Source organism: Musca autumnalis, unplaced genomic scaffold, assembly GCF_047663935.1.
Source record: "Musca autumnalis isolate F117 unplaced genomic scaffold, ASM4766393v1 scaffold_3, whole genome shotgun sequence".
In the NCBI taxonomy this organism is placed as follows: domain Eukaryota; kingdom Metazoa; phylum Arthropoda; class Insecta; order Diptera; family Muscidae; genus Musca; species Musca autumnalis.
Window position 1 is genome coordinate 13104842 of NW_027411866.1, and position 27892 is coordinate 13132733.

A 27892-nucleotide genomic window follows, 5' to 3' on the forward strand; every position below is an offset into this window, starting at 1 on the left:
TCGAAAGCATCAGAAAGTGTTCTGATGCTGTAATGAACCTCCCTAAGAGTTTCTTATGCTAGGCAGGAATATTCGAACGACTTTGGAGTGCATCCCAAGGTTTTGCGGTGCTGTACGTATGAATTTAAGAACTTCCTATGGTGAACAAAAGCAGTCTAAGGCCGTCAGATGCATCATCAAGTCTTCAGATTTTTTACAGAATCGTCTTAATATATTCTGATCTTGAGCAACAGTATCCTAAAACGCGTTCTGATGGATTAAACTATTATTTGATGCTATAAATAAACTTTCTGAGGTCTACTGCTGCAGATTGTAGGTCTTGTTATGGATCCTGACATCCGCTGCTGCACCCTGAACATCATGGGGTCTCCTGATGCCCAATAAAAAAAAGTAAAATGTCCCTATTCCGTTATTAACATCCTTTCTTAAGGCGGAAAAAACTTCATGAGTTCTTTTGAAGATTTTCAAACTCGTCTGATAGTTCTTTGATGCTAAGCAGATGCTACTGAAGCAAGATTTGGTATTCTGATATGTCTTTAGGTCCTCCGGTGTGGTTCTATGGTAAATTTCTAAGACCCGACTCCGACTTCCGACTCCATATAAGATTCATAAATAATATTTTTTTCCCATCGTAATACTTACTGCAACCAATTTCATCAGAGCCATCACGACAATCATTGGTATCGTCACACTGGAAGGATTTTGGAATACAGTGGCCGCTGCGACATTGGAATTCATCATAACGGCATGGGGCACCACTGGGCTCAGGATCACAACTTTCTTCATCGGAATTATCACCGCAATCGTTTTCACCATCACAACGCCAGACACGGTCGACACACTTCGAGTTGCGGCACATAAATTGATTGGGTTGACATTTACGGCCATGGGAACAGCTGTGCTCATCGGAACCATCCGAACAATGGGGTATGCCATCACAAATTTGTGACTTATCAATACATTCACCGTTCATGCAAGTAGCTTGTGTGGCTGAACAAGCTGAGGGTAAACGATCATCACGTGGATTGTCTAGTGGATGGGGAAAAGGGAGAGAGAAAGAACACAGTTATTATTTATTTTTCCACACCCACGAAGGAGGCTGAGATGAGAGCAACTAAACTAAGACTAGAAAAAAAGGGAAACTAAGTATTTACCATAATTTGCATTATTGAAAAATTGATTGTTTGGTTTGATTTTCCCATAAAGGAAAAGCCATAAAAAAAGTTGAGAAAAAAGGTAGAGAAGAAGAAAATTTCACATAATTTTAGTTGCATACCAACAAATTTCACACTACAAAGATCATGGATTCTAAGAATTGTTTTGCTATGTTTGGTGGCGGTGGTGGGAATTTAGAGGAAAAATGTGTTGTTGTTTTTTTGTTGTTATTGCTGTATATTACCTAATCCAAAAAATTCCATGTCTATGTGAGGCACTGTGCCATATTTAATTTTTGTCGAAGGTACAAAATATTTATTCGATCCCCAAGCTGCATGCATGCACAAAAACAATAGTATTCACAAACATTTTGTTAACCATTTTAAGAAAAAAATATACAAAGAATTTCAGAATACCCTCCCAGAGATAATATTTTTAAAAAAATAATTTCCCAATTTTTTATTGTGGCATTTCAATACTTACATTTTTCAACAGTCAATTGTACAGAAACTTGTTGTCCGGAAACATGGCGAGGATAACCAACAGCTTCACAAATGTAAGTGCCACCATCTTCAACACGAATATTGGGAATTTCCAAACGGCCATCTTTGTCAACGGCACCCACGGGCAAGGGACGACCACCGGGACGGGTCCATCTAACCTTGGCACGCAACATACCTTCATCACGACAACGGAAAATGACTTCACGTCCTGTAAAGGGGATTAAGAAAAAATATTAACATTTTTCGGGAAATAAAAAATTCGAAATTTTCTCAAAATCATACCAGGCAATAAATATTTTTTTATATACTTTTAATTTGAGTGTATTTACATACATATAAGTGGTTGTTTTTATAGTTTCTTATAAATATATTTTTTTTATAAAAAAATATTGATAAATATTTACATATGTTTTTAATATACATAGGCTTTTTGATCATATACTGAAGCATCTTAAGTTATTCCTATATAGTTCAGAGGTACCCTATGGCGTTGTTTTTTTATGTGTGCAGAGCCATAGTGATATCGTTTGATGCTATACAGAAGACATCCTAATGTTAACAGACGTGTGTTAAGGGCTTCTGAGACATTATAAGGCATTCTGTTCCAGCCTAAGATCTTCTGATGCACCATCATGCATCCTCAGATCTTCAGTTGAGTCGTAAAGCCTTTTTTATTATATTTTTTAAATATAAATAAATAATAAATATTACTTATATATTTACAGAGTAATATATAAATATAAATATATTTTTTGGATTATATCATTGACGATCGCAGTGCAGTTTTTTTGTACAGTACATTTCACTTGTGGTGTATAAAAAGATATATCTGTATTTAATGTGCCATATAACCATCACAACTTACCCTCCCTGATATATCCTGATTTATATTTAAGATTTTATAAATTTAAGCACAGTTCGTTTAAGGCAAGCGGTAGAATGTTTTAAATATTGTTTTTTTTTTTTTATAAAGAGAATGGGAAAAGGTATAAGGAATTTTTTTACTTTTTAATAAAAATGGACTATGATATTAAAATAATTAATATTAATTAAAAGATTTTTGTGTCAAAATCATTTTTTATATATAAAAAAAACAAACTTATAATACCCTTCTCACATTGTGGAGTAGGGTATAATTAATATAAAATTAAAAATCGAATTTTTTAGTCACTAAAAATAATACTTAATAATTCTTAAAAAAATATTAATAATTTTAAAAATTATTTTTAGAATTTTGGAAATTATTGATAATTCGTATAAACAATAATAGCGGCAATAACATTTTTTTATTTGTTTTATAGTTAAAAAATTAATTTGCATTTTTTAAAATATTATTTTGGAATAATAAGTTTTTTTTGTTGGATTTAGTTTGGCTAATAATTTTTAAATATTTCGTATAAAAATCGCATAAAATAATAAATTACTATTATAGAAAATAGGTACTTTTTTAATTATAAACCATTAGTTGAATTTTTTATAATTAGAAAAATATTATTTTGGAATTCAAATTTTTAAAGATGAAAAAAACAAAAATTTTTTAATGTAATTTCGAAGAATATTTTTTTTAGTTTCAAAATAATATGTATATATTTTAATAGTTTCAGTTAAACAATTTTTATTTTGGAATACAATTTTTGTAAATGTTTAGTTTTATAAAATTGTTGCTAAAATCATCAAAAATATGTTGCTTGAATAAACAATGAATTTTCATAATAATAATAATAATAATAATAATAATAATAATAATAATAATAATAATAATAATAATAATAATAATAATAATAATAATAATAATAATAATAATAATAATAATAATAATAATAATAATAATAATAATAATAATAATAATAATAATAATAATAATAATAATAATAATAATAATAATAATAATAATAATAATAATAATAATAATAATAATAATAATAATAATAATAATAATAATAATAATAATAATAATAATAATAATAATAATAATAATAATAATAATAATAATAATAATAATAATAATAATAATAATAATAATAATAATAATAATAATAATAATAATAATAATAATAATAATAATAATAATAATAATAATAATAATAATAATAATAATAATAATAATAATAATAATAATAATAATAATAATAATAATAATAATAATAATAATAATAATAATAATAATAATAATAATAATAATAATAATAATAATAATAATAATAATAATAATAATAATAATAATAATAATAATAATAATAATAATAATAATAATAATAATAATAATAATAATAATAATGATAATAATAATAATAATAATAATAATAATAATAATAATAATAATATTAATAATAATAATAATAATAATAATAATAATAATAATAATAATAATAATAATAATAATAATAATAATATTTATACATAAATATAAAAATTGCAAAAACAGCATATGTTAGAATAATACATTTTGAATTTTATAAAATGAGTAAATTTTTTGAATAATTGCAGATTTTTTTTTTCAAAATTAAAACACAACTTTTTTCTATTTTTTAATTTTTTCAAAATTAACAAGAAAATAAAGATAAAGTTATTTTCCAAAATAAAACACTATCATATTTTAATTTATGAATTTTTTTTCAAAACAAAAGCAACAAAAACAAACAAATTTTTAAATGATATGCGTTTAAAACATTGAATTTTATACAATGCTATTTTTTTTAATCTTAAAAAAAATAAATTGTTAGTAATAATTTTTCTTTATAAAAATCATTGTTTTTTTTTCTGAATTATAAACAGGAGTTTTCATTTCTTTAATATTTGCGAATTTGTTTAATTCCAATACTATAAAATAATATAAATACTAATAAATAAATAAATAAATAAATAAATAAATAAATAAATAAATAAATAAATAAATAAATAAATAAATAAATAAATAAATAAATAAATAAATAAATAAATAAATAAATAAATAAATAAATAAATAAATAAATAAATAAATAAATAAATAAATAAATAAATAAATAAATAAATAAATAAATAAATAAATAAATAAATAAATAAATAAATAAATAAATAAATAAATAAATAAATAAATAAATAAATAAATAAATAAATAAATAAATAAATAAATAAATAAATAAATAAATAAATAAATAAATAAATAAATATATGAAATATTATTTCCCAAAATAAAAATAATTCATTTTCTTTTCAAAAATAACAAATAACAATTTAAATTAATGTTAATTCAATTTATAAAAATTTTCAAACAAAAAATTGATATTTGAAGAATTGAATTTGAGCATTTGAGATTTTTTTTAATTCATTCCTAAATCATCTTCTTTTCAAAAATTTAATCACATTTTTTAATGTAATTAAGAAACATATTTTTTTAGTTCTAAATTATATTTTGTTAATTTTGGTGTTTTGTAAAGAAAATAAATTATTTAAAAAATATTTTAATTTTAATGTAAAATGTATCAAAAGAAAAAAAATTATTAAAATAATATTTTACACAATTTTTAACATATTGAAAATGATTTTTTGGAAATTTTTAATTTTTTTTTAAATTTTTAATAATTACGAAAATGTTTTTTAATTAAAAAAATATGTTCTGTAAATAGATTTATTTTTTTTATAGTATTTGAGAATTTTTTTTAGTTTATTCCAAAATATTTTTTTTTTAAATTTAAAAAAAAAAAAATATTTCATATTAAAAAAATATTTTCTCTGAATGAATTTAATTTTTTATAATATTTGAGATTTTTTTTTAATTTATTCCAAAATAATTTTTTTTCAAAAATTTAATCAAATTTTTAATGTAATTAAGAATCATATTTTTTAGTTCTAAATTATATTTTGTTAATTTTTTTTTGTAAATAAAATAAATTATTAAAAAAATATTTTAATTTTAATGTAAAAAGTATCAAAAGAAAAAAAATTTTAAAATAATACACGACTTTCAACATATTGAAAATGATTTTTTTGGAAATATTTTTTTTTTAAATTTTTAATAATCACAAACATATTTTTAATTAAAAAAATATTTTTTTTTGAATAAATTTAATTTATTTATAGTATTTGAGATTTTTTTTATTTATTCCAAAATCAGGTTTTTTTAAAAAATTTTAAAAAAATATTTCAACTTCTTTAATTACATTACAAGGAATATTTAAGTTAAAAATATTAATATAATATTGTTAAAACTTTTGCATTTTATAAAATAAAATAATTCTTCAAAGTATTCTAATTTTTTTGAATTTAATTTTTTTATAGTATTTGAGATTTTTTTTTAATTTATTCCAAAATAATTTTTTTTTTCAAAATTTAAAAAAATATTTCAAATTCTTTAATTACATTTAAAGGAATATTTAAGTTGAAAATATTAATATAATATTGTTAAAACTTTTGCATTTTATAAAATAATATAATTTTTCAAACTATTCTAAATTTTCCGAAAACTAGTTTTTTAATTATTACTTATAATGAAAAGATATATACTAATGCAAAATAATATCTTTCTAAAATTTTGGATCTTATATTAAAAAAAGAACCTTCTCGTCATACTTTGCGCTATTTTTAATTCCAAAACTCTTTAATCAATTCCAAAAATAAATTTAAATTTGAAAAAAGTAATGTAAGTTTGCTTAATTATTAAAAATTTTAACAGTTTCTTCAGAAATCAATAACTTTAATTTAATATAAAAATACTTTTTCAATAATTTTTTGTTTTCCAAAATTATGAAATTTTTAAACATTATTTTTAATAGATTTAAGAATTTCTGAGAATATGTATAGATATTTTTTTTCTATTGGCATATTTTATAACTAAAGCAAATTATTAAAATAGTATGTATAGGCTTTAAAAATAAATAATTTTTGTACAAATCATGAACAAATTATGAGTTGAGTTTGAACTTTTATTGTACTTAAATTAAGTTTCAAAAGAATGTTTTAGAAGTTTAGGATGATTTAAAAAATATATAGCCATTTGAAAACTTATAAAATCTGAGTTGTTTTTTAATAGTATTAATGCCTAAATGCTTAATTCCAAAATAATATTTTAAAAATGTTGGATTACTTTATAAAAAAATAATTCAATTCCAAACTAATATTTCAGAAATTTTTTAGATTACTTCGAAAAATTTAACTATATTAATTTAAAGAAAAATTATAATAAATTTTGAAAACAATATTACGAATTTTAAAAATTATTTTTAGAATTTTTGAAATTATATAGAAATACTTTTTATATTTCGTATAAAATAATAATAAGTAAAAAAAATAAGTAACTAAACTTAGAAGTTTAGGATGATTTAAAAAATATATATAGCGATTTGAAAACTTATAAAAGCTGAGTTGGTTTTTTATAGTATTATTGCTTAAATGCTTAATTCCAAAATAATATTTTACAAATGTTGGATTACTTTATAAAAAAAATAATTCAATTCCAAACTAATATTTCAGAAATTAGATTACTTCGAAAAATTTAACTATATTAATTTAAAGAAAAATTATAATAAATTTTGAAAACAATATTACGAATTTTAAAAATTATTTTTAGAATTTTTGAAATTCTATAGAAATACTTTTCATATTTCGTATAAAATAATAATAAGTAAAAAATTAAATAAATAATAGAATAATGTTCTTTAATTATTGAAATTAAGAAAACTAGTAATTGAAAAATTTAAAAATATATAAAGATATATAAAAATAATACTTACTTTCTTTGATGATTTGATTATCGGGATAGGTCTTCAAGTTCAATTGAGGAGCAGGTGTGGGTTGGGTATCGGCTGTTGAAATAAATAATAACAATTTAGTGGTTAATTTAAAACAAATAGTTTTAATTTTTTTATGTATAAAAACAAAAACAATAACAAATAAAAAATAATGTGAACAATACAACCATAAAAAATATTAAAAAATTTGAAATGCGATCAACTCGAAGATTTTACATCCTGCACCATAAAAAAATCTTTGAATATTTTTACATATTCCCTAACAAATTTACATATTCCCGAAACGAAAGTTTTAGGATTGCGTATGCGCGGCACGTTCACTATAGAGTAGCACATACCACACAGTATAAAACTTTGAAAAAGGAGAGTATTTGCCATAGCCAAAGTGTTTTTAGCAGAAGTTATGGCCCGAAGAAAATTATTGCAAAGAAATATAAGTGATTCGACCAGAGTTGAAACTATTCTTTCAAAATGCCGCTTTTTTTCCTCCAGAATAACAAGGCGAAGAAAAAAAAAATAAGCAAAATCACGACTGGAATCAAGGTATATTGAACGTGATAGCAAAATGTGCCCTAATGAAGGAAATTATCACATGCAACCCAGGTTTTTTGGAGTTGGAATTCGGCCATTTAAATTTTTAAGGAATTGATGCGTTTACTAGGAAATATTAAACATTATTTTGATGATTATCTTCCTAGCTTTCATAATCAATTTGCCGCATACACATTGAAATGTATTTGCAGAAGTTATGGGCTCCAGAAAATAGTTGTACAAATTTTATGAATCTGTGGGCCTGAATTCATTGGAGCATATCTCTTAAAATGGCTAACAGATATTTGAGTCGTGTGAGCAATTTATAAAGTGCTCTCACGATTCCTCCAGAATAACAGCACGAAGAGAAAAATTCACAAAATCAGAACTGGAATCAATGTATGTTGGACGTGATCGAAAAATTTTCCCTAATGAATAAAATCATCAGTTGCAACTTGGGATTTTTTGAGTTGGAATTCGCCCATTTGAATTTTTAAAGAATTAATACGTTTTCTGGGGAAAAGTGTACACCATTTTAAAGGTTGTCTTCCTAGCTTTCGATTCAAAGATATTAGCAGAAGTTATGGCCCGAAGAAAATTAATGCAAAGAAATATAAATTATTCGACCAGAGTTGAAACTATTCTTTCAAAATAACACAGTTAAATTTGACGCTGAACAAAATTGTATGGTGGAATTCATTGGAGCCTATTTTTTTTTAAATGGACCGCATATATTTGAACAATGTCTGTTGTTTTGAATTTTTACACCTTTCATTTCAAATAACTCAGTTCAATATGCCGCGGAAAAAAGAAATATTCAAAGAAATACCCTAAGAATAATATTTTGTTTAAAACATAAATATATTTTAACGAAGTTAATTGAAACGGGTGCTAATAATAAAATAGTGAAGTGAAAAAATTTTAAATTAATTCGGTTAATATTAGTTTAGGGATTGATTAAGAAATTTCCATATTTTTTAATGGCCAATTTTTGGAAGTTCTGGGTTATTCTTGGATTAAAAATATTGTTGTTAGTTTTGCTAAAATTTGGTGCTGTGTGGAAAGAGAAAAAAATTTCCCAATTGCTTTCGGGTTATTTGCAACTTTTCCCCACGAATTACTTGGGGTGCTACCAATGAAATTCCCACTGCTTTTGACTTTTAAAATTAACACACAAGATTGAGTTTCCATATTTTTTTAAGTGGCCAATATTTGGGTTTTACATAGAGTAAAAATGTTATTGTTAGTTTGTCTAAGATTCGGTGCTTTATTCAAAATGACGCGGTGAATCTCAAATATTTTCCACCAATTATTTGGGGTGCCACCAACGAAATACCCAGTGCTGTTGTGTTTGAAAATTCACACACAGGATTTAAAAATTGATCATCCGATCAAAAAGACTTACTATCAATTTCATTGTCCATGGTGGGACAATCTAATTCATCGCTCGAATCGAGAGGACAATCAACATTGCCATTACAACGCAATGCCGTGTCAATGCATGGGCCATTTTCACAACGCCACATATTTGGACCACATGCACGACTTGTAAATGGCCCCGGAGATCCTTTCATGTAGAAATCGGCAAGATTAAAGCCTTAATTTTTTGTTGATATAAATAAAACAATAGCACATACATACATACAAATACATGGTGATGAAAATGTGTATGAAATAAAAATGAAAATAAATGAATTTGAAATAAAAACAAAAATGTTTTCAAAAATTAAAATAAATCATGAGAAAAAATTTAATGATGAGAAAAATGTGAGGTCTGTGGTATTTTTAATAAAAATAAAACTTAAGGAAATTTTTTTTAAGATCTACTTACGACAATATCTTTCATCCGAACTATCGGCACAATCAACATAACCATTGCAACGGGCATAGGCGGAAATACACTGGCCATTATCGCAACGATATTGGGAAGGCAAACAGCGGCTGGCTGGTACAGTTGGATCGGCACAATCTTCTTCATCCGAGTTATCCATACACTCACGATGGCCATTGCAGTGATAATAGCTGGGAATGCAATCACCATTGCGGCAACGGAATTGATCAGGAGCACAACCTGTTTATAGAAAAAATAAGTTACAAGGATAACCAATTAACAATAAATTCCTAATAAATTTAATATTTCCAAATTTAAGGATCAAAGGCAGAGATAGGAGGATATTTTTGTGGAACAAAGTAGTGCCTTGGACATTAAACACTAAAAGCATGCCTTACACTTAAAAAATATAAATAAATAAATATCTTAACAAAAATTTATAAAAAATGTTTAAAATAAAACTAAAAAAATATATTTATATATAAAAGGAAACTACTTAATTGTGAAGTAGAAAAAAGTAGAAGGATATTAACCAATGCAATTTTGTTCATCTGAAAAATCTTTACAATCATAATATCCATCACAGTGTTGAGTCGCATTTATGCAATATTTATGATCGAAACAGAAAAATTCATCGTCCTTACAGGTAATGCCTGGCGTTTTTTAGGTAATGTTTTTTTTTAAAGGTGATTATTTTTTTATTATATATGATAAATAAATGAAAAAGCATTTCATTTTTTTGTTTGTCATGAGAATGAGAAAGAGATTGAAAATTTTCATACATTTTTGGTTTTTTGTTATTTTGGTTTGCATAGTGAGTTTTTTTTTTCGAAAGGATAGAAAAAAGAAAAATTGAAAGAAAGTGTATTGTACAATGAAGAAATTTGTTCTTTTGATAGTGCTTAAGAGAGAATGAAAGTTATCAAAGTTATAGATAGAGATATATAAAAATACTTATGAAAAAATTGAAATATAAATGGAAATGGATTTTGAATAACATTTATTGGTTTTAGAAATATCAACATTTCAAATATGGAAAATTATAATTAATAATGGAAACGTAGCAAATGCCTGTCGATACCCTAGATACAAGCTTTCTTGCTCTCCAATAGCAGAGAAAGAGGTAACTTGATTGCCCAGAAATTTAAATGGAGTTGATGAATTCTGTGAATTCAACCAGACACATATAATATTTATGGACTATATTTTACGTTATGGACTGAAATTCTGCTTTCAAAACAAAGAAACCCTTTCAATATAACTTGCATCAAGGTATCCATAACTAAGTAACAAGCAAAATCACGACTGGAATCAAGGTATATTGAACGTGATAGCAAAATGTGCCCTAATGAAGGTAATTATCACATGCAACCCAGATTTTTTGGAGTTGGAAGTGGCACATGAGAATTTTTAAAGAACTAATGCGTTTTATGTGGAAAATTTTACACAATTTTGAAGCTTATCTTCCTAGCTTTCATAATCAAGTGGGCGCATAAAAATCTAAATTTATTTGCCGAAGTTATAGACTCTAGACAATTGTTATACAAATTTGATGAAACTGTGGGCTTGAATTCATTGGAGCATATATTTTAGTGTGGGTCACAGATATTTGAGTATAGTGTTCAATTTATAAAGTGCTCGCATTTTTCTTACAGAATAACAACGCGAAGAAAAAAATAGGCAAAAATCACGACTGAAATCCAAGTATATTGAACGTGACAGCAAAATGTGCCCTAATGAAGGTTCATGTAACCCAGGTTTTTTGGAGTTGGAATTCGCCCATTTAAGTTTTTATGGAATTTATGCGTTTACTTGGAAATATTAAACACCATTTTGAAGCTTATCTTCCTAGCTTCCATAATCAATTTGCCGCATACAAATTGTAATGTATTTGAAGAAGTTATTGGCTTTAGAAAATAGTTGTAGAAATTTGATGAATGTGTGCGGCCTGAATTCATTGGAGCATATCTCTTAAAATGGTTAACAGATATTTGAGACGTGTGAGCAATTTTTAAAGTGCTCGCACGTTCCCTCCAGAATAACAGCATGAAGAGAAAAATGCTCAAAATCATAACTGGAATCAATATGTTGAACAAGATGCCAAAATTTTCCGTAATGAATGAAATCGTTACTTCCAACCCAGGTTTTTTGAGTTGGAATTCGCCCATTTGAATTTTTGATGAATTTATGCGTTTTTTTAGCAATAATGTATACCATTTCAAAGCTTATCTTCCTAGCTTTCATAATCAATTTGCCGCATACAAACTGAAATGTATTTGCAGAAGTTATGGGCTCCAGAAAATAGTTGTACAAATTTGATGAATCTGTGGCCTGAATTCATTGGAGAATATCTCTTAAAATGGCTAACAGATATTTGAGTCGTGTGAGCAATTTATAAAGTGCTCACACGTTCCTTCCAGAATAACAGCACGAAGAGAAAAAGCTCAAAATTATAACTGGAATCAATATGTTGAACAAGATGGCAAAATGTTCCGTAATAAATGAAATCTTCACTTCCAACCCAGGTTTTTTTTGAGAATTGAGGGTTTTTCCTAGGAACAATGTATACTGTTTTGAAACTTATCTTCCAGGCTTTCATAATCAATTTGCCGCATTAAGATCGAAAGATATTTGCAGAAGTTTTGGGCGCCAGAAAATGGTGGTACAAATTTTATTAATCTGTGGGCCTGAATTCATTGGAGCATATCTCTGAAAATAGCTAACAGATATTTAAGTAGCGTGAGCAATTTGTAAAGTGCTAGCAATTTTCGCTCGGAATAACACCATGAAGAGAAAAGATACGCAAAATGGTGACTAAAATCAAGGTATGTTGAACAAGGGGGCAATATGCGCCCCAATGAATGAATTCATCACGTCCAACCCATGATTTTTGGAGTTAGAATTAACACATGAGAATTTTTAAGGAATTTATGCGTTTAATTGGGAGTATTTTACACTATTTTAAAGAGACATGGGAATTTTTAAAGAATTCATGCGTTTTCTTGGTTATATTGTACACCATTTTGAAAGTTATGCTCCGAGCTTTCGTAATCAAGTTGCCGCATGAAGATTGAGAGTTATTTGCAGAAGTTGTGGGCTTCAGAAAATAGTGGTAAAAAATAGATGAATTTGTGGGCTTCAATTCATTGGAGCATATCTCTTAAAATGGCTAAAAGATATTTGAATAGCGTGCAATTTGTAAACTGCTCGCCATTTTCGTTCAGAATAACACCGCGAATAGAAAAAATACGAAAAAATCATAACTGGAAAAAATCATAAAATGAATAAAATCATCAGTTGCAACCTGGGTTTTTTGAGTTGGAATTCGGCCATTTGAATGTTTAAAGAAGTAATGCGTTTTCTGGGGAAAATCGTACACCTATTTAAAGGTTATCTTTCTAGCTTTCGTAATCTAGTTGCTGAATAAAGATCCAAAGTTATTTGCAGAATTTATGGGCTTCAGAAAATAGTTGTAAATAATTGATGAATATGTGGGCTTTAATTCATTGAAGCACATCTCTTAAAATGTCTAACAGATATTTGAGTAGAGTGAGGAATTTGTAACGTGCTCGATTTTTCGTTCAGAATAACACCGAGAAGAGAAAAAATGCGCAAAATCATAACTGGAATCGCGGTATGTTGGATGTGATTGCAAAATGTGCCCTAATGAATAAAATAATCAGTGGCAACCTAGGTTTTTTGGAGTTGGAATTCGCTCATTTGAATTTTTAAAGAATGAATATGTTTTTTTTGGAGGAAATTGTACACCATATTAAAGGCTATATTCCTAGCTTTCATAATCAGGTTGCTGAATAAAGATTCGAAGCTATTTGCAGAAGTTGTGGGCTCCAGAAAATAGTTGTACAAATTTGATGAATCTGTGGGCTTGAATTCATTCGAACATATATCTCTTAAAATTACTAGCAGATATTTAAGTAGCGTGAGAAATTTGTAAAGTGCTCTCACTTTTCGTTCAGAACAACACCGCGAGTTCACAAGTGGAATCAATATGTTGAACAAGGTGGAAAAATGTGCATCTATGAATGAAATCATCACGTGCAACCCAGTTTTTTTGAGTTGGAATTCGCCCATTAGAATTTTTATGGAATTATTGATCTTACCTGAGAGTATTGCACACCGGTTTGAAGTTAATCTTCCAAGCTTCCATAACCCATTTGCTGCATGAAGATTCAAAAGTATTTGCAGAAGTTATGAGCTTCAGAAAATATTTGTACAATTTTGATGAATCTTTGGGTTAAATTCATTGGAGCAAATCTCTTAAAATGACTAGTAGATATATAAGTAGCGGGAGAAATGTGTTCAGAATAACACCGCAAAGAGAGAAAAATACGCAAATTCATAAGCGGAATCAATATGTTGTACAAGGCGGAAAATATGCTTCAATGAATGAATTCACCACGTGCAACCCAGGTTTTTTCAGTTGAAATTCGCCCATTTTAATTTTTGAGGAATTGATGCGTGTTCTTAGGAATAATTTGTATCGTTTTGAAGCTTATCTTCCAAGCTTTCATAACGAATTTGCCGCATCAAGATTGAAAGATATTTGCAGAAGTTTTGGGCGCCAGAAAATGGTGGTACAAATTTTATGAATCTGTGTAGCACGAAGAGAAAAATACGCAAAATCATAACTGGCATCGCGGTATGTTGGACGTGATTGCCAAATGTTCCCCAATGAATAAAATCATCAGTAGCAACCTGGGTTTTTGTGAGTTGGAATTCGCCCATTTGAATTTTTAAAGTATTAATGAGTTTTCTGGGGGAAATCGTACACCATTTTAAAGGTTATCTTCCTAGCTTTCGTAATCAAGTTGCTGAATAAAGATCCAAAATTATTTGCAGAAGTTATGGTCTTCAGAAAATAGTTGTAAATAATTGATGATTATGTGGGCTTCAATTCATTGGAGCACGTCTCTTAAAATGTCTAACAGATTCTTAAGTAGCGTGAGAAATTTTTAAAGTGTTCGTATTTTTCGATCAGAATAGCACCGCAAAGAGAAAAAATACCCAAAATCATAACTGGAATTGCGGTATGTTGGATGTGATTAAAAAATTTTCCCTAATGAATAAAATCATCGGTTGCAACCTGGGTTTTTTTTGAGTTGGAATTCGCCCATTTGAATTTTTAAAGAATCAATGCATTTTCTGGGGGAAATTGTACACCATTTTAAAGAAGAAATTATATATGTTTTTTTTTTCGAGGAAAAGAATTGATACTGGAGGAACTGGCGATGCTGCGCTAGAAGACAGCCCTAGCAACATTTTTGTCATTTCAAAACATGCCGTGATAATTATTTTAAATTCTTATTTTTTAACACTCCCATTCGTTTTTTTAATATTTGCATTTCCATTTATATTTCATTTTTTTCTCAAATTCGAATCATCAAATTTTGTTGATAATGAAAGTGCAATAATTTTCAAATTTGTTTGTTTTTTTTTTGGATTTTGAAAAAAATTGTGCATTTAGTAAAGAATTTGAAATTAATACTTGGCTGTTATAGATATATTAATAATAATGGACTATGATTTAGTATGATGCTTTCAACTTACAATCCAGTTCATCGGTTCCATCTTCACACTGAGAAATGCCATCGCAACGTTCGCTTTCGCTGTAACATTTACCATTGGGACAGGTGTGTTGAGGGCATGGGTATACATTGGGACGTGGTGGTTTAAAGGGATCAGTAATGGGGCAATCTTGTTCATCAGTGCCATCAGCACAATCAGATGCACCATTACAACGTATGTCCATGGGATGGCAATCATCGTCGCAGAAGAATTGTGTGCTGTCACAGTCATCGGGGGTTAGAACGTGGGTAACTGGAGTAGTTTCATACGTTTTGGGTTTATTAAGCCGTGGGTGGGTGTGTTTGTGGCGGTTTTTTTTTGTTTGTTTAGGCGTTATATACAAGCATGATTGTGCGACATGATATTGTTCATGTTATGGTACAACAAGCATATACACAGAGATGTGGAGAAGGCAGGTAGGGAGGGAGAGAGAGAAAAGCGTGGAAAAAGGAAAGAAATTTATTAATAATGCTGTACATGATAAGGAGTTTTGTTTGTTTCTTTATCTTTTAGACATTTAAGAATTTGTTACACATAATTTGGATAAGGAAACTATGCCAACAAATGGAGTTTGTAGTAGGCCTTACATCTAACTTATCTCTACTTATTTTTAATTAGAACTTATTTATAATTTACCCTTCCATTTGCAAAGATCTAGAGATTCGTCAGATTGATCTCTACAATCGGGTCTACCATTACATATAAATTTTTTCTCAATACACTCAAAGCTTGAACATTGAAATTGATCCGGAAGACAGGTTTCATTGGCAAATATTTCGTTATTGATTTCATTGCTAATGCCACGTTCTGCGAGCGTTGTACAATATTTGGTAGAAGAACATTGAAGTTGTGGTGGTTTTGGTGATTTGTGATGGGGTGAATGGTGGAGTTGTTTGATTTTTGTTGGCGAAAGTGACAATGCGGTTGTGTGGATGGATGGTTTGTGGTGTGTGTGTGAAAAGAAAAATCATAAAAAAACAATTAATAAATAAAAAATAAAGACACATTGAATTATAATGTTATTATGTTGAGATTATGGAGCTTAGGTGTGGTGGAGTTGCTGGGGCTTAAGCGTGGATATGAGGATTGAGTGGAGTTTTTTTTAAGGAGAAACGAATTGATAATGGCAAACCAAAACGTGTTTTGGTATGCTAAAGTCACAAGCTTACGTATCCGGTATAAGTTGTCTATGTGTGCAGCCATTGCGAAAATAAACAACAAAAAAAAAAAAAAAAAAAAACATTGTTCCACAACATCCCATACGGGACAAGGGAGACTTCTCTCATATCAATGAGTGCACCCCGATTCATATTTAGCTCAATGATATGGGACCTACTGTTTATCGCCGAGTCCGAACGGCGTGTCTTAAGACACCACTTATGGAGAAGTTTTTCAAGGCTGAAATACTCAGGAAATGTCGCCAACATTACTGAGGGGTATTTTGCCACCGTTGAAAAATGTTCGATGTTGCCTGGCCGGGGAATCGAACCCCCGACCTTCTGCGTGCAAGGCGGGCGTGCATACCATTGCACCACGGTGGCACGGTGCGAAAATACACTGAGAGAAATATTTATGTATTTTTTTGGGATTTTTAGTTTTTGCAATGAAATGCAATTGCAATTTTGCAAAACCAAAAGCAGTTGGTGTATAGAATGATGTACAAATGAATTTTGATACCAGAAGTGGCAAGGTACGCAGCTTCAAAGTGTGGTTTTTGTCATTCACACTTAGAGAAATTTTTATAGACTTCTTAAATTTTTATTTCAACGACACGAATTGATATTGAAAAAAAACAATGACAAATATATATTCCAGTCTTAAGCTTTCTTTTGGCACGAGAATGGTCCGTAGGTGCAGCCTTTGGCAAAAGTACACTTAAACAATTTTTGGAAGCTTTCTTCAATAATTAGTTTTTTTTTTTTCAAGATACGAATTGATATTACAATGCCAATTACTGTTTCAGTATTCTGGGGTTCCAGGCTTTCTTCTGGTACCTTAACTGGTCATGTGTGCAAAAACACACTTAAAGAAATTTCTGAAAAAAACTTTATTAATGGGAATTTTTGCCTGAATGGAGTTGATATTGTAAAACCAGCTATAGAGTTTGTATGTTGAGACTCCAGGCGTTATTCCGGTGCCTTTACAAGGCAAGTGTGCAGCCATTGCCAAAAACACACTGAGAGAATTTTTTTTAAATAGATTTCTTTAATCATTTCCTGGGTTCTTATTTCATTGAAACGAAATGATATTGAAAAACCAACAAAAACATACATATATCTCAGCCTAAAGCTTTGATTTGGTTCATGTTTGCAGCTTTTGGCAAAACTACACTTAAAGATATTTTTGTAAGATTTATATTATAATTAGTTTTTTTCAAAAAACGAATTGACATTGTAAAACCAATTACTGTTTGAGTATGCTGGGGCTCCACGCTTTGTTTTGGCACCCCAACTGGTCATGTGTGCAGCCAGTTGGAAAAACACACTTAACGAAATTTGTTAAATTTTTTTTTAGTAATTTGAAAAGTTCCAAAGGACGAATTGATGTTACAAAACCAGCTATAGGATTTGTATACTGAGACTCCAGGCTTTATTCTGATACCATTACTGGGCAAGTGTGCAGCCATTGTCTAAAACACACCGGGAGAAATTTTTTAATTTTTTTTTTAAAAATTAAATTTTTTTCCAAAAAACGAATTGATATTGCAAAACCAGCAACAGGGTCTGCATACTGGTACTACAGGCTTTTTTCGGATACCTCAACTGTCAAGGATTGGCAAAAACACACTGAAGTACACTTTTGATTTTTTTTTTAATTATTCGATTTTTTTAAAGAAACGAATTGATCTTGCAAGACCAATTAGTCTCTGAGAATCCTGGGACCTCAGGCTAGTGTTTTGTCCCTACAACGTCCATGTGTGCACTCATTACAAAAATACACTTAAAGAAAATCATGGATATTTCGATACAAATTCTCATGTATTTCAATAAAACGAATTGATTTTGAAAAACCAATAACAGCCTGGACATGACCAGGTATAGGACTAGCTTGTGGTGCCCAAACGGTCCCAGTGTGCTGCCATTGTAAAACTACACTGAAAGAAATTTTAATTGGTTTTTTTAATATTTTTAATTATTTTTCGATGAATGTAAGTGATTTGAAAAAACAAAGAACTGTCTATGTATATATTTCTGCAGCTTGAGTAGCCTATGTGTTCAGCCATTGCTGTCATACACTGAACGAAATTTTTTCCTGATTTTTTATTTTATTTTATATTGTGGAAATGTGACAATTTCTCTCCAAGCTCTGTGTAAAAGAGGGATATTGGATGTGAGCAACATGAATTTTGATTTTTTTTTAACGGGAAAATGCCATAGTTGTTTTCAAACGGGGGTTCTACGTTTACTTGGGAATAGTAAAAAGAAAAATATTGTGAAAACCATTACCGGGACAGTTGCGTTCATCGATGCCATCCTCACAATCAATGTGGCCATCACAATTTAAATTCGCATTGGCACAGGTATTATTGCATTTTATATAACCAATTGGGCAAAAAGGCACTGTGTAAAAAGAATGACGAAAATTGTTTTTAAGAGAATAATAAAAATAAAAATTAAATAAAAATCGTATCCCACAACAAAATTACAGCAAACACTAAACAGTAAATTAAAAAAAAATTACAACTAAAAAAACAAAGAAAATCCTCATGCGTTTTCTTATTTTTCCCCGGAAACTTACCACAATTGTGCTCATCACTACCATCAGCACAATCATTATGGCCATTACAGTGCATATTGGCTAAAATACATTCACCGGTGGTGCAACTTTTATTGGGTAATATTATGGATATTTGTTCAATTTTTAACCCCAAAAGTATGCAGCATACACAGTAAAACATAACAAAGAATGGTGTTGTGATGGTGATAGGGTGATGCAATGTTTAAATGATTTGTGCATATGTGTGTAGGTGTTTTTTGTTGATGTGTTTGTGTGCAGCAATTTGAAATGATGTTGTATGTTGTTGATGTTCATGTTGATGAAGACGTTTTGTTGTTGTTGTTGTTTGTTCATGGTGTTCAATGGATGTTGTTCGGTTTGAGAGTAAAAAATAAAAAATTAAAATTAAAAAAAAAACTCAAAAAAAAATTAAAAGAGAAAACAAAGAAAATAAATAAAAAATAATGAAATTTGCCTTTGTATTGATTTAAAAAAAATTTTTGTTGTTTGTAAATGATATTGAAAAACTAAGATATGTCTGGAAATAATAGTTTTTTCTGCAGTTTTAAAAAATAATGATTTTTCAAAGATACGAATTGATATCAAAAAAGTAAATATCGCCTGAGCATACCCTTGTCATAAGCTATTCTATGGTACACAGTTTGTTCATGTGTGCAGCCATTGTCATAATACACTGCAAAAATATTTTTATAAAATTTTCAATAATTCTTGATTTTCTAAAAGATACGAATTGATATTGAAAAATTGGGTATGGCATGAACATACCCTTGCTGTAGGCTATTCTATGGTACACAGCTTGTTCATGTGTGCAGCCATTGTGATAATACACTGCAAAAATATTTTTCTATAATTTTTAATAATTCTTGATTTTTCTCAAAGATACGAATTGATATTGAAAAATTGGGTATGGCATGAACATACCCATGCTGTAGGCTATTCTATGTTACACAGCTTGTTCATGTGTGCAGCCATTGTGATAATACACTGCAAAAAAAATGTTACTAACGTATTTAGTAATTCTTGATTATCTCAAAGATACGAATTGATGTTGAAAAATTGGATACGGCATGAACATACCCTTGCCGTAGGCTATTCTATGTTACACAGCTTGTTCATGTGTGCAGCCATTGTGATAATACACTGCAAAAATATTTTTATAAAATTTTCAATAATTCGTGATTTTCTAAAAGATACGAATTGATATTGAAAAATTGGGTATGGCATGAACATGCCCTTGAAGTAGGCTATTCTATGTTACAAACCTTGTTCATGTGTGCAGCCATTGTGATAATACACTGCAAAAATATTTTTTCTACTATTTTCAATAATTCTTGATTTTCTCAAAGAAATGAATTGATGTTGAAAAATTGGATACGGCATGAACATACCCTTGCCGTAGGCTATTCTATGTTACAAAGCTTGTTCATGTGTGCATCCATTGTGATAATACACCGCACAAAAAATTTTTCTAAAATTTTCAATAATTCATGAGTTTCTCAACGGTACTAATTGATATTGAAAAACTGGATATGGCCTGAACATACCCTCGTTATAAGCTATTCTGTGATATTAGTCTTACCAAAGTGTGCAGCCATTGAAAAAATACACTGCAAAAATATTTTCCTGCAATTTGCTGTAATTCTTGATTTTTTCAAAGAAGGGAATTGATATTGGAAAAGTGGATATGACCTGAAGATACCATTGTCATAGGCTATTCTATGGCACAAAATTTGTTAATGTGGACAGCCTTAAAACACATAGAGAATTTTTTTTTCAATTTTCTGAAAAAAAGTTGGGGTTTTCCATGAAACGAATTGATATTGCAAAACCAATTACGGTTTATGAATACCGAGACTCCAGACTATATTCTGGTACCACAACTGGTCATGTGTGCAGCCATTACAAAACTACACTGAAAGAAATTTTTGCATTTTGTTTTAATTTTTTCGATTTTCTTTAAAAAGTTGTGGTTTTCCATGAAACGAATTGATATTGCAAAACCAGTTACGGTTTATGAATACCTAGACTCCAGGCTATAGTCTGGTAACACAACTGGTCATGTGTGCAGTTATTACAAAACTACACTGAAAGAAATTTTTGCATTTTGTTTTAATTTTTTCAATTTTTTTTAAAAAAGTTGGGATTTTCCATGAAACGAATTGATATTGCAAAACCAGTTACGGTTTATAAATACCGAGACTCCACACTATAGTCTGGTACCACAACTGACCATGTGTGCAGCCATTACAAAACTACATTGAAAGAAATTTTTGCATTTTGTTTTAATAATTAAAATTTTTTCTATGAAACGAATTGATGTTCTGTGTACTGTGCTTCCAGGTTTTTTGTACCTCAACTGACCCTGTTCTCGCCCATTGGCAAACACGCACTTAAAGAAATGTTTGTGGATTTTTTTATAATCCGAAAGTTTTCTTGAAACGAATTGATAGCACAAAACCAATAACTGTATGTCGATACTGGGGCCCTAGGCTTTCTTCTGGTTCCTCAACTGGTCATGTGTGCATCCATTACAAATCTACACTGAAAGAAATTTTTTAAATAATTTGAAGTTATTTCCAAGAACGAAGTGATATTACAAAACCAGTTACTTGGTGTGTATACTAGGGTCCTAGGCTTTCTTCTGGTACCTCAATTGGTCATGTGTGCAGCCATGGGGAGAATACACTTAAAGAAATTTTTGTAAATTTTTTATTAATAATTTGAAAATTTCCAATATACGAATTGATTTGGCCAAACCAGCTACAGAGTTTGTATACTGAGGATCCAGGCCTTATTGTGGTACCTTTACAGGTCAAGTGTGCAGCCAATGCCAAAACCACACTGGGAGAAATTTTTTTAATTTTTTTTAAATTCGATTTAAAAAAAAAAAAAAAAAATTAATTGAAATTCCAAAGACTTTTGTGAGTATATTGGGGCTCCATACTGTGACTTGGCGCATAAGTAGCCGAACTGTCCATTGCCAGAACACACTTAAAGAAATTTTTGTGGTTTTTTTGTAATCCGAAAATTTTCTTGAAACTAATTGATATTGCAAAACCAGTTACTCGGTGTGTTTACTGGGGCTCCAGGCTTTCTTCCGGTACCTCAACTGGTCAGGTGTGCAGCAATGTGGAAACTACACTTTAAGAAATTTTGTGCAAAATTTTCTTAACAAGTTGATTTTTTCACCAAACGAATTGATGTTACAAAACAAATTAATGCGGGTGAATACTGGGGCTCCAGGCTTTCTTCCGGTACCTCAACTGGTCAGGTGTGCAGCCATGTGGAAACTACACTTTAAGAAATTTTTGGGAACATTTTCTTAACAAGTTGATTTTTTCAACAACCGAATTGATGTGCCAAAATCAATTAATGCGAGTGAATATTGGGGCTTCAGGCTTTCTTCTGGTACCTCAATTGGTCATGTGTGCAGCTATTAAAAATCTGCACTGAAAGAAAATTTTGTATTTTTTGTACATTATTTGAATTCATTGTCGAGAAGGAATTGATATTGCAAAACCAATTACAGTGTGTGTATACTGGGCCCCTAGGCTTTCTGCTGGTACCTCAACCGGTCATGTGTGCAACCATTATAAAACTACACTTAAAGAAGTGTTTGTATTTTTTTTTTAATAATTTGAATATATTTCCAAAAACAAATTGATATTGCAAAATCAGTTACTATTTGTGTATACTGGGGTCCTAGACTTTCTTCTGTCACCTCAACTAGTCATGTGTGCAGTCATATCAAAACTACACTAAAAGAAATTTTTCTCGATTTGTTTAATAATTCGAATTTATTTTCAAGAAAAAATTGCAATATTGCAAAACCAGTTACTATGTGTGTATACTGGGGCTCTATGATTTCTTCTGCTATCTCGGCGGGCCATGTGTGCAGCCATAAAAAACTACACTTAAAGAAAGTTTTCTAGATTTGTTTAATAATTCGAATTTATTTCCAAGAACAAATTGCAATATTGCAAAACCAGTTACTATGGGCAAAACCAGGCTCTATTCTTTCTTCTGCTATCTCGGCGGGCCATGTGTGCAGACAGTAAGAATATACACTGAAACAAATTTTTGATTTTTTTAACTTCATTCTTTTGTATGAAACGAATTGATATTGCAAAACACGTTGTCATGCGCGAATACTGGGCCCCTAGTGTTTCTTAAGGTACCTCAACTGGTCATGTGTGCAGCCATGTGGAAAATACACTTTAAGAAATTTTGGGGAAATTTTCTGAACAAGTTGATTTTTTCACCAAACGAATTGATGTTGCAAAACCAATTAATGCGAGTGAATACCGGGGCTTCCGGCTTTATTTTGGTACCTTAACTGGTCATGTGTGCAGCCATTCAAAATCTGCACTGAAAGAAAATTTTATATTTTTTGTACATTATTTGAATTTATTTCCAAGAACGAATTGATATTACAAAACCAGCTACTTGGTGTGTATTTTTGGGCCCTAGGCTTTCTTCTGGTACCTCAACTGGTCATGTGTGCAGCCAGTACAAATCTACACTGAAAGAAATTTTTGATTTTTTAATTTCAGGTTTTTATGTAACGAATTGATAATGCAAACCCCGTTGTTTTGTATATATACTAGGCCACCGAGCTTTCATCTGATACCCTAATTGGTCGTGTGCGCAGTCATTGCCAAAACTACACTTAAAATTTTTTTGTAGATTTCTGAAATAATTTGATTTCTTCTAACAAGCGAATTGATATTGCAAAACCAGTTAGTGTCTGGGCATCCTGGGATCTCAGGCTAATGTTTTGTTCCTACGCAGTCCATGTGTGCAGCCATTACAAAAATACACTTAAAGAAAATTATGGAAATTTTGATAGGCATTCTCACGATTTTCAATAAAACGAATTGATTTTGAAAAACCAATAATAGGCTGGACATGGCCTGGTATAGGGCTTGCTTGTGGTGCACAAATCGTTCAAGTGTGCAGCCATTGTAAAACTACACTGAAAAAAAATTTAATAATAATTTTAATTATATTAATAATAACTTTAATTATTTTTTCGATACATATATGTGAATTGGAAAAACAAAGAACTGCCTATATATACATTAATTTTTAGCCTGAAGAAAATAACTTGAAAATTTAAAAAAAAAATTTAATTTTTTCCCCTGTAAACGAATTTATTTTGAAAAACTAACATTACTCTGCTACCAAAATTGTCCATGTGTGCAGCTATTGCAAACAATACACATAAAGAAATTTTGTTGAGTTTAATCTTAATCTTAATTTATTCGAAATAGTCAATACTGGGCATGCTCTAGCCATGGGCTTCTGCTTTATATTATAGAGATATAGACAAAGGCAAATTTCATAATTTCTTTTTTCACAATGGATCACAAAGAAATGAAAAATCTTACAGATAGGCACCCTCCCGACAGAATGTGCAATTCTTTTCATCAGTGCCATCATTACAATTCGGTATGCCATTGCACAGTTGACCACGTAAAATACAATAATTGTTATCACACTCAAATTCATTGTCGTGACAATTATCTGTGAAGAAAAACAAACGGCGAAGGATAACAAAGGAAGAGGGATAACAATTAAGAATTAAAATTGCAATATTTGTGTTAAAAAAAAGAAATCAAATAAAGTTCTTCATATTAAAAAACAGTAAAGAATCAGGTTACATGAAATGTTAGCTAAATTTGCTGGGAAAAAAGTCGTAGAGGATCCTTTGGAACGGGAGGCGATTTTAGATATTCCACAAAAACTTGGCTATGACTTTTACCTGTAAATGGCGGACAATCAATTTCATCGGTTTCATCGTCACAATCAGGATAGCCATCACATTTCTTTTCAAGTGGTATACAACGTGAATAATCACACTCAAATTCATAGAGATCACATTCGCTAAGGGAATCGTCGGGTTCAAAGTCTGATGTAGGTATATGGCGATGACATGCAGTTGTAGAGTGTAATGTTGGGTAATGTTTGTGTGTGTGTGATATGGATGATGTTGATGTTCATGATGTTTTTGTTGGTATGTAAACAATGAAAAATAAAAAATATAATTTTCAATTAAAATTAAAATTTAAAAAATCAGTAGGACAATTTTTATATCCCTCAAAGTATGCCATGTTAATAATGGTGCTTGGTTTTACTAAACTCTAAGGCGGGACTTTGCTGTGTTAATTTGTATTTGGGTAACTATGGGAAGAGTATTTTTTGCTTTACCATAATTTGTGTCATCATAATTGATGGGACAATTTATTTCATCCGAACCGTCCAGGCAATCAGTTATGCCATTGCACAGCTTATAATCGGCTATGCAAATACCATCGGCGCATTGAAATTGATAACTTAAGCATTCGGCCAAATTGCGTGTGTTATTGAAATTAGCGGTAAAATCTTGGATTTTTTTGTTTGGGAATTTTGATGTTTGAATATGTTTTTGATGATGAATAGATGTCAGATGAAGTTGATAGATTTGATGAAAAATAAATTTTGAAGGTATGGGCCATGAAAATAAAAGATTATGATAATAAATGAAAAGAAAAAATGATTAGAAAATGTATTTTTTGATTGCTAAAATAACAGAAAGACATGTAGAAATGAAATGAGAAAATAACAGTGAAAATAGAAATAAAAAATAAAATAAAAAACAAAAATAAATAAAGGTCTTGTTTTAAAAGAAATTTAATACATTTTTATTTTCTTACGCAAACGAATTGATCTTGGAAAACCAAATATGGTTATGGTATACCCGAAGTGTACGCTTTCATTCGGTACATAAACGGTTGAAGTGTGCAGCCATTTCAAAAATACACCTGAAGAAATGTTTTGAATTTTTAATAAATAATTCCTTATTTTTTGAAGAAAACTAATTGATATGCAACCCCCTATTGATGCTGATGAATGTCCTTATTAAAGGCTTTTATCAAGAGTAAAAATCCTTAATGTGTGCAGCGTTTGTGAAAATACACTGAAAGAAAAATATTTATATGTTTGAATAATTGCTAATTTTTCAAGCAAACGAATTGATTTTGGAAAACCAAGCACTGTCATGTTTTACTCTAGACCTTAGCTTTAATGCGGTGCATGTATTATTCAAGTGTGCAGGCTTTGGAGAATACACTGCAAAAAATATTTTTGTTTTTTTCTTATTTTTGTTAAGAAAGGAAATAGTATGGGGAAATATCATAAATTGTTGACCAGTGTACTAGATTCAGACTTTTAGCTGGTTTGAACATTTTCTGTCCGCAGTATTTTGGAAAATACACTGGAAGAAAAAACTTTCATAGTTGAATAATTTCTTATTTTCTTAAAGAAACGAATTGATATTGTAAAACCAAGCACTGTCATGTTATACCTTAGCCCTTAGCTTTAATTTTGTGCATAAAGCGTTCAAGTGTGCATCCGTTGCAAAATACACTGCAAAAATATTTTAGATTCTTATGACTATTTTCTCATTTATTGTTTAGGAAGGAATAGATTGAAAAAAATATTATGACTTATTATGAATTATCTATTATTTTTTTTCAAATAAAGGATTCAGGTTTTCAGCCAGGGTGGACATTTTCTATGTATGCAGCATTTTGAAGATTACACTGAAAACGTGGGTTTTAAAAAAAAAATGTTCACGGATAGTTCTGGCCACAAGACTTGGATTCTTTAGAGAATTTTTATAAGCATAGACTTGGCCACAAACCGTGGATTTTTAAAGAATTTTTCAAGGAAAGTCCTGGCCACAAGACTTGGCCTCAACACGTGGATTTTTAATGAATTTTTCAAGGAAAGTCTTTGCCACAAAGAGGGGTTTTTTAAAGATTTGTTTAGGGTTTTATTTCAAAAATTTTCGAATTACGTCCTGGGGCTCAATTCTTGTTCTATGAAATGAAAACTTTTTTAAAGGAAATAAATTTCAAATGAAAAATTTATAAAGAAAGTATTTTTCGTTTCAAATTTTCATAGAACAAGAATCCGGCCCACAAATTTCCAATTTTTTAAATATTTTTGGAAAGTCTTGGTTTTGGTTTTTTTTTTTTTTTGAAGGAATGTCTTTTGTAAAGAAATTTTTCAAGGAAAGTTTTTGCCACAAAACGGGGTTTTTAAAGAATATTTTTAAGCAAAGTCTTGGATTTTTTAAAGCATTTTTTAAGGAAAGTCCTGGCCACAAAACATGGATTTTTTAAAAGAATTATTTCGAGGAAAGTCTTGGCTCCAAGACGTGAATTTTTTAGAGAATTTTTTCAAGGAAAGTCTTGGCCACAAAACTTGGATTTGTTAGATATATTTTTCAAGGAAAGTCTTGGCAACAAAACGTGGATTTTTTAAAGACTTTTTCAAGGAAAGTCTTGGCCACAAAACGTGGATTTTTTAAAGAATTTTTACTAGGAAAATTTTGGCCACAAAACGTGGATTTTTTTTAAGAATTTTTTTCTATGAAAATTTTGGCTACAAAAATAAAGAATTTTTTTCAAGGAAAATCTTGGCCACAAATTGTGGATTTTTTAAAGAATTTTTTTCTAGGAAAATTTTGGCTACAAAAATAAAGAATTTCTTTCAAGGAAAATCTTGGCCACAAATTGTGGACTTTTTAAAAATTTTTTTCAAGGAAAGTCTTGGTCTAAGAACGTGGATTTTTAAAGAATTTTATTCAAGGAAAATCTTGGTTCAAAAACTTGGATTTTTTAGAGATTTTTTTAAAGGAAAGTCTTGGCCACAAAACGTCGATTTTTTAAAGATTTTTGTAAGGAAAGTATTGGCCACAAAATGCGGATTTTTGAAAAATTTTTGTCAAGAAAAGTCTTGGCCACAAAACGTGAATTTATTCAAGAAAAGTTTTG

At 29.3% G+C, this 27892-nt stretch overlaps 1 protein-coding gene across 31 annotated transcripts in view; it reads right to left on the minus strand.

Annotated features, from left to right (window-relative positions):
- trol (terribly reduced optic lobes) overlaps positions 1–27892 on the minus strand; it is a 387741-nt gene that overhangs the window by 58019 nt on the left and 301830 nt on the right. For 9 of the 31 annotated variants that reach the window (XM_073973634.1, XM_073973621.1, XM_073973616.1 and 6 more), the window contains 6 exons: positions 15315–15584; positions 9747–9986; positions 9321–9482; positions 7367–7438; positions 1639–1866; positions 643–1029 (listed from right to left, as the gene is read on the minus strand). In XM_073973634.1, coding sequence (XP_073829735.1) covers positions 643–1029; positions 1639–1866; positions 7367–7438; positions 9321–9482; positions 9747–9986; positions 15315–15584 — 1359 coding nt within the window. Of the gene's footprint in view, positions 1–642; positions 1030–1638; positions 1867–7366; positions 7439–9320; positions 9483–9746; positions 9987–15314; positions 15585–15968; positions 16140–18778; positions 18893–19070; positions 19157–24460; positions 24597–24834; positions 24982–25280; positions 25455–27892 lie in introns of all 31 variants that reach the window. The other 22 variants (XM_073973639.1, XM_073973635.1, XM_073973630.1 and 19 more) reach the window with 4 other exon arrangements.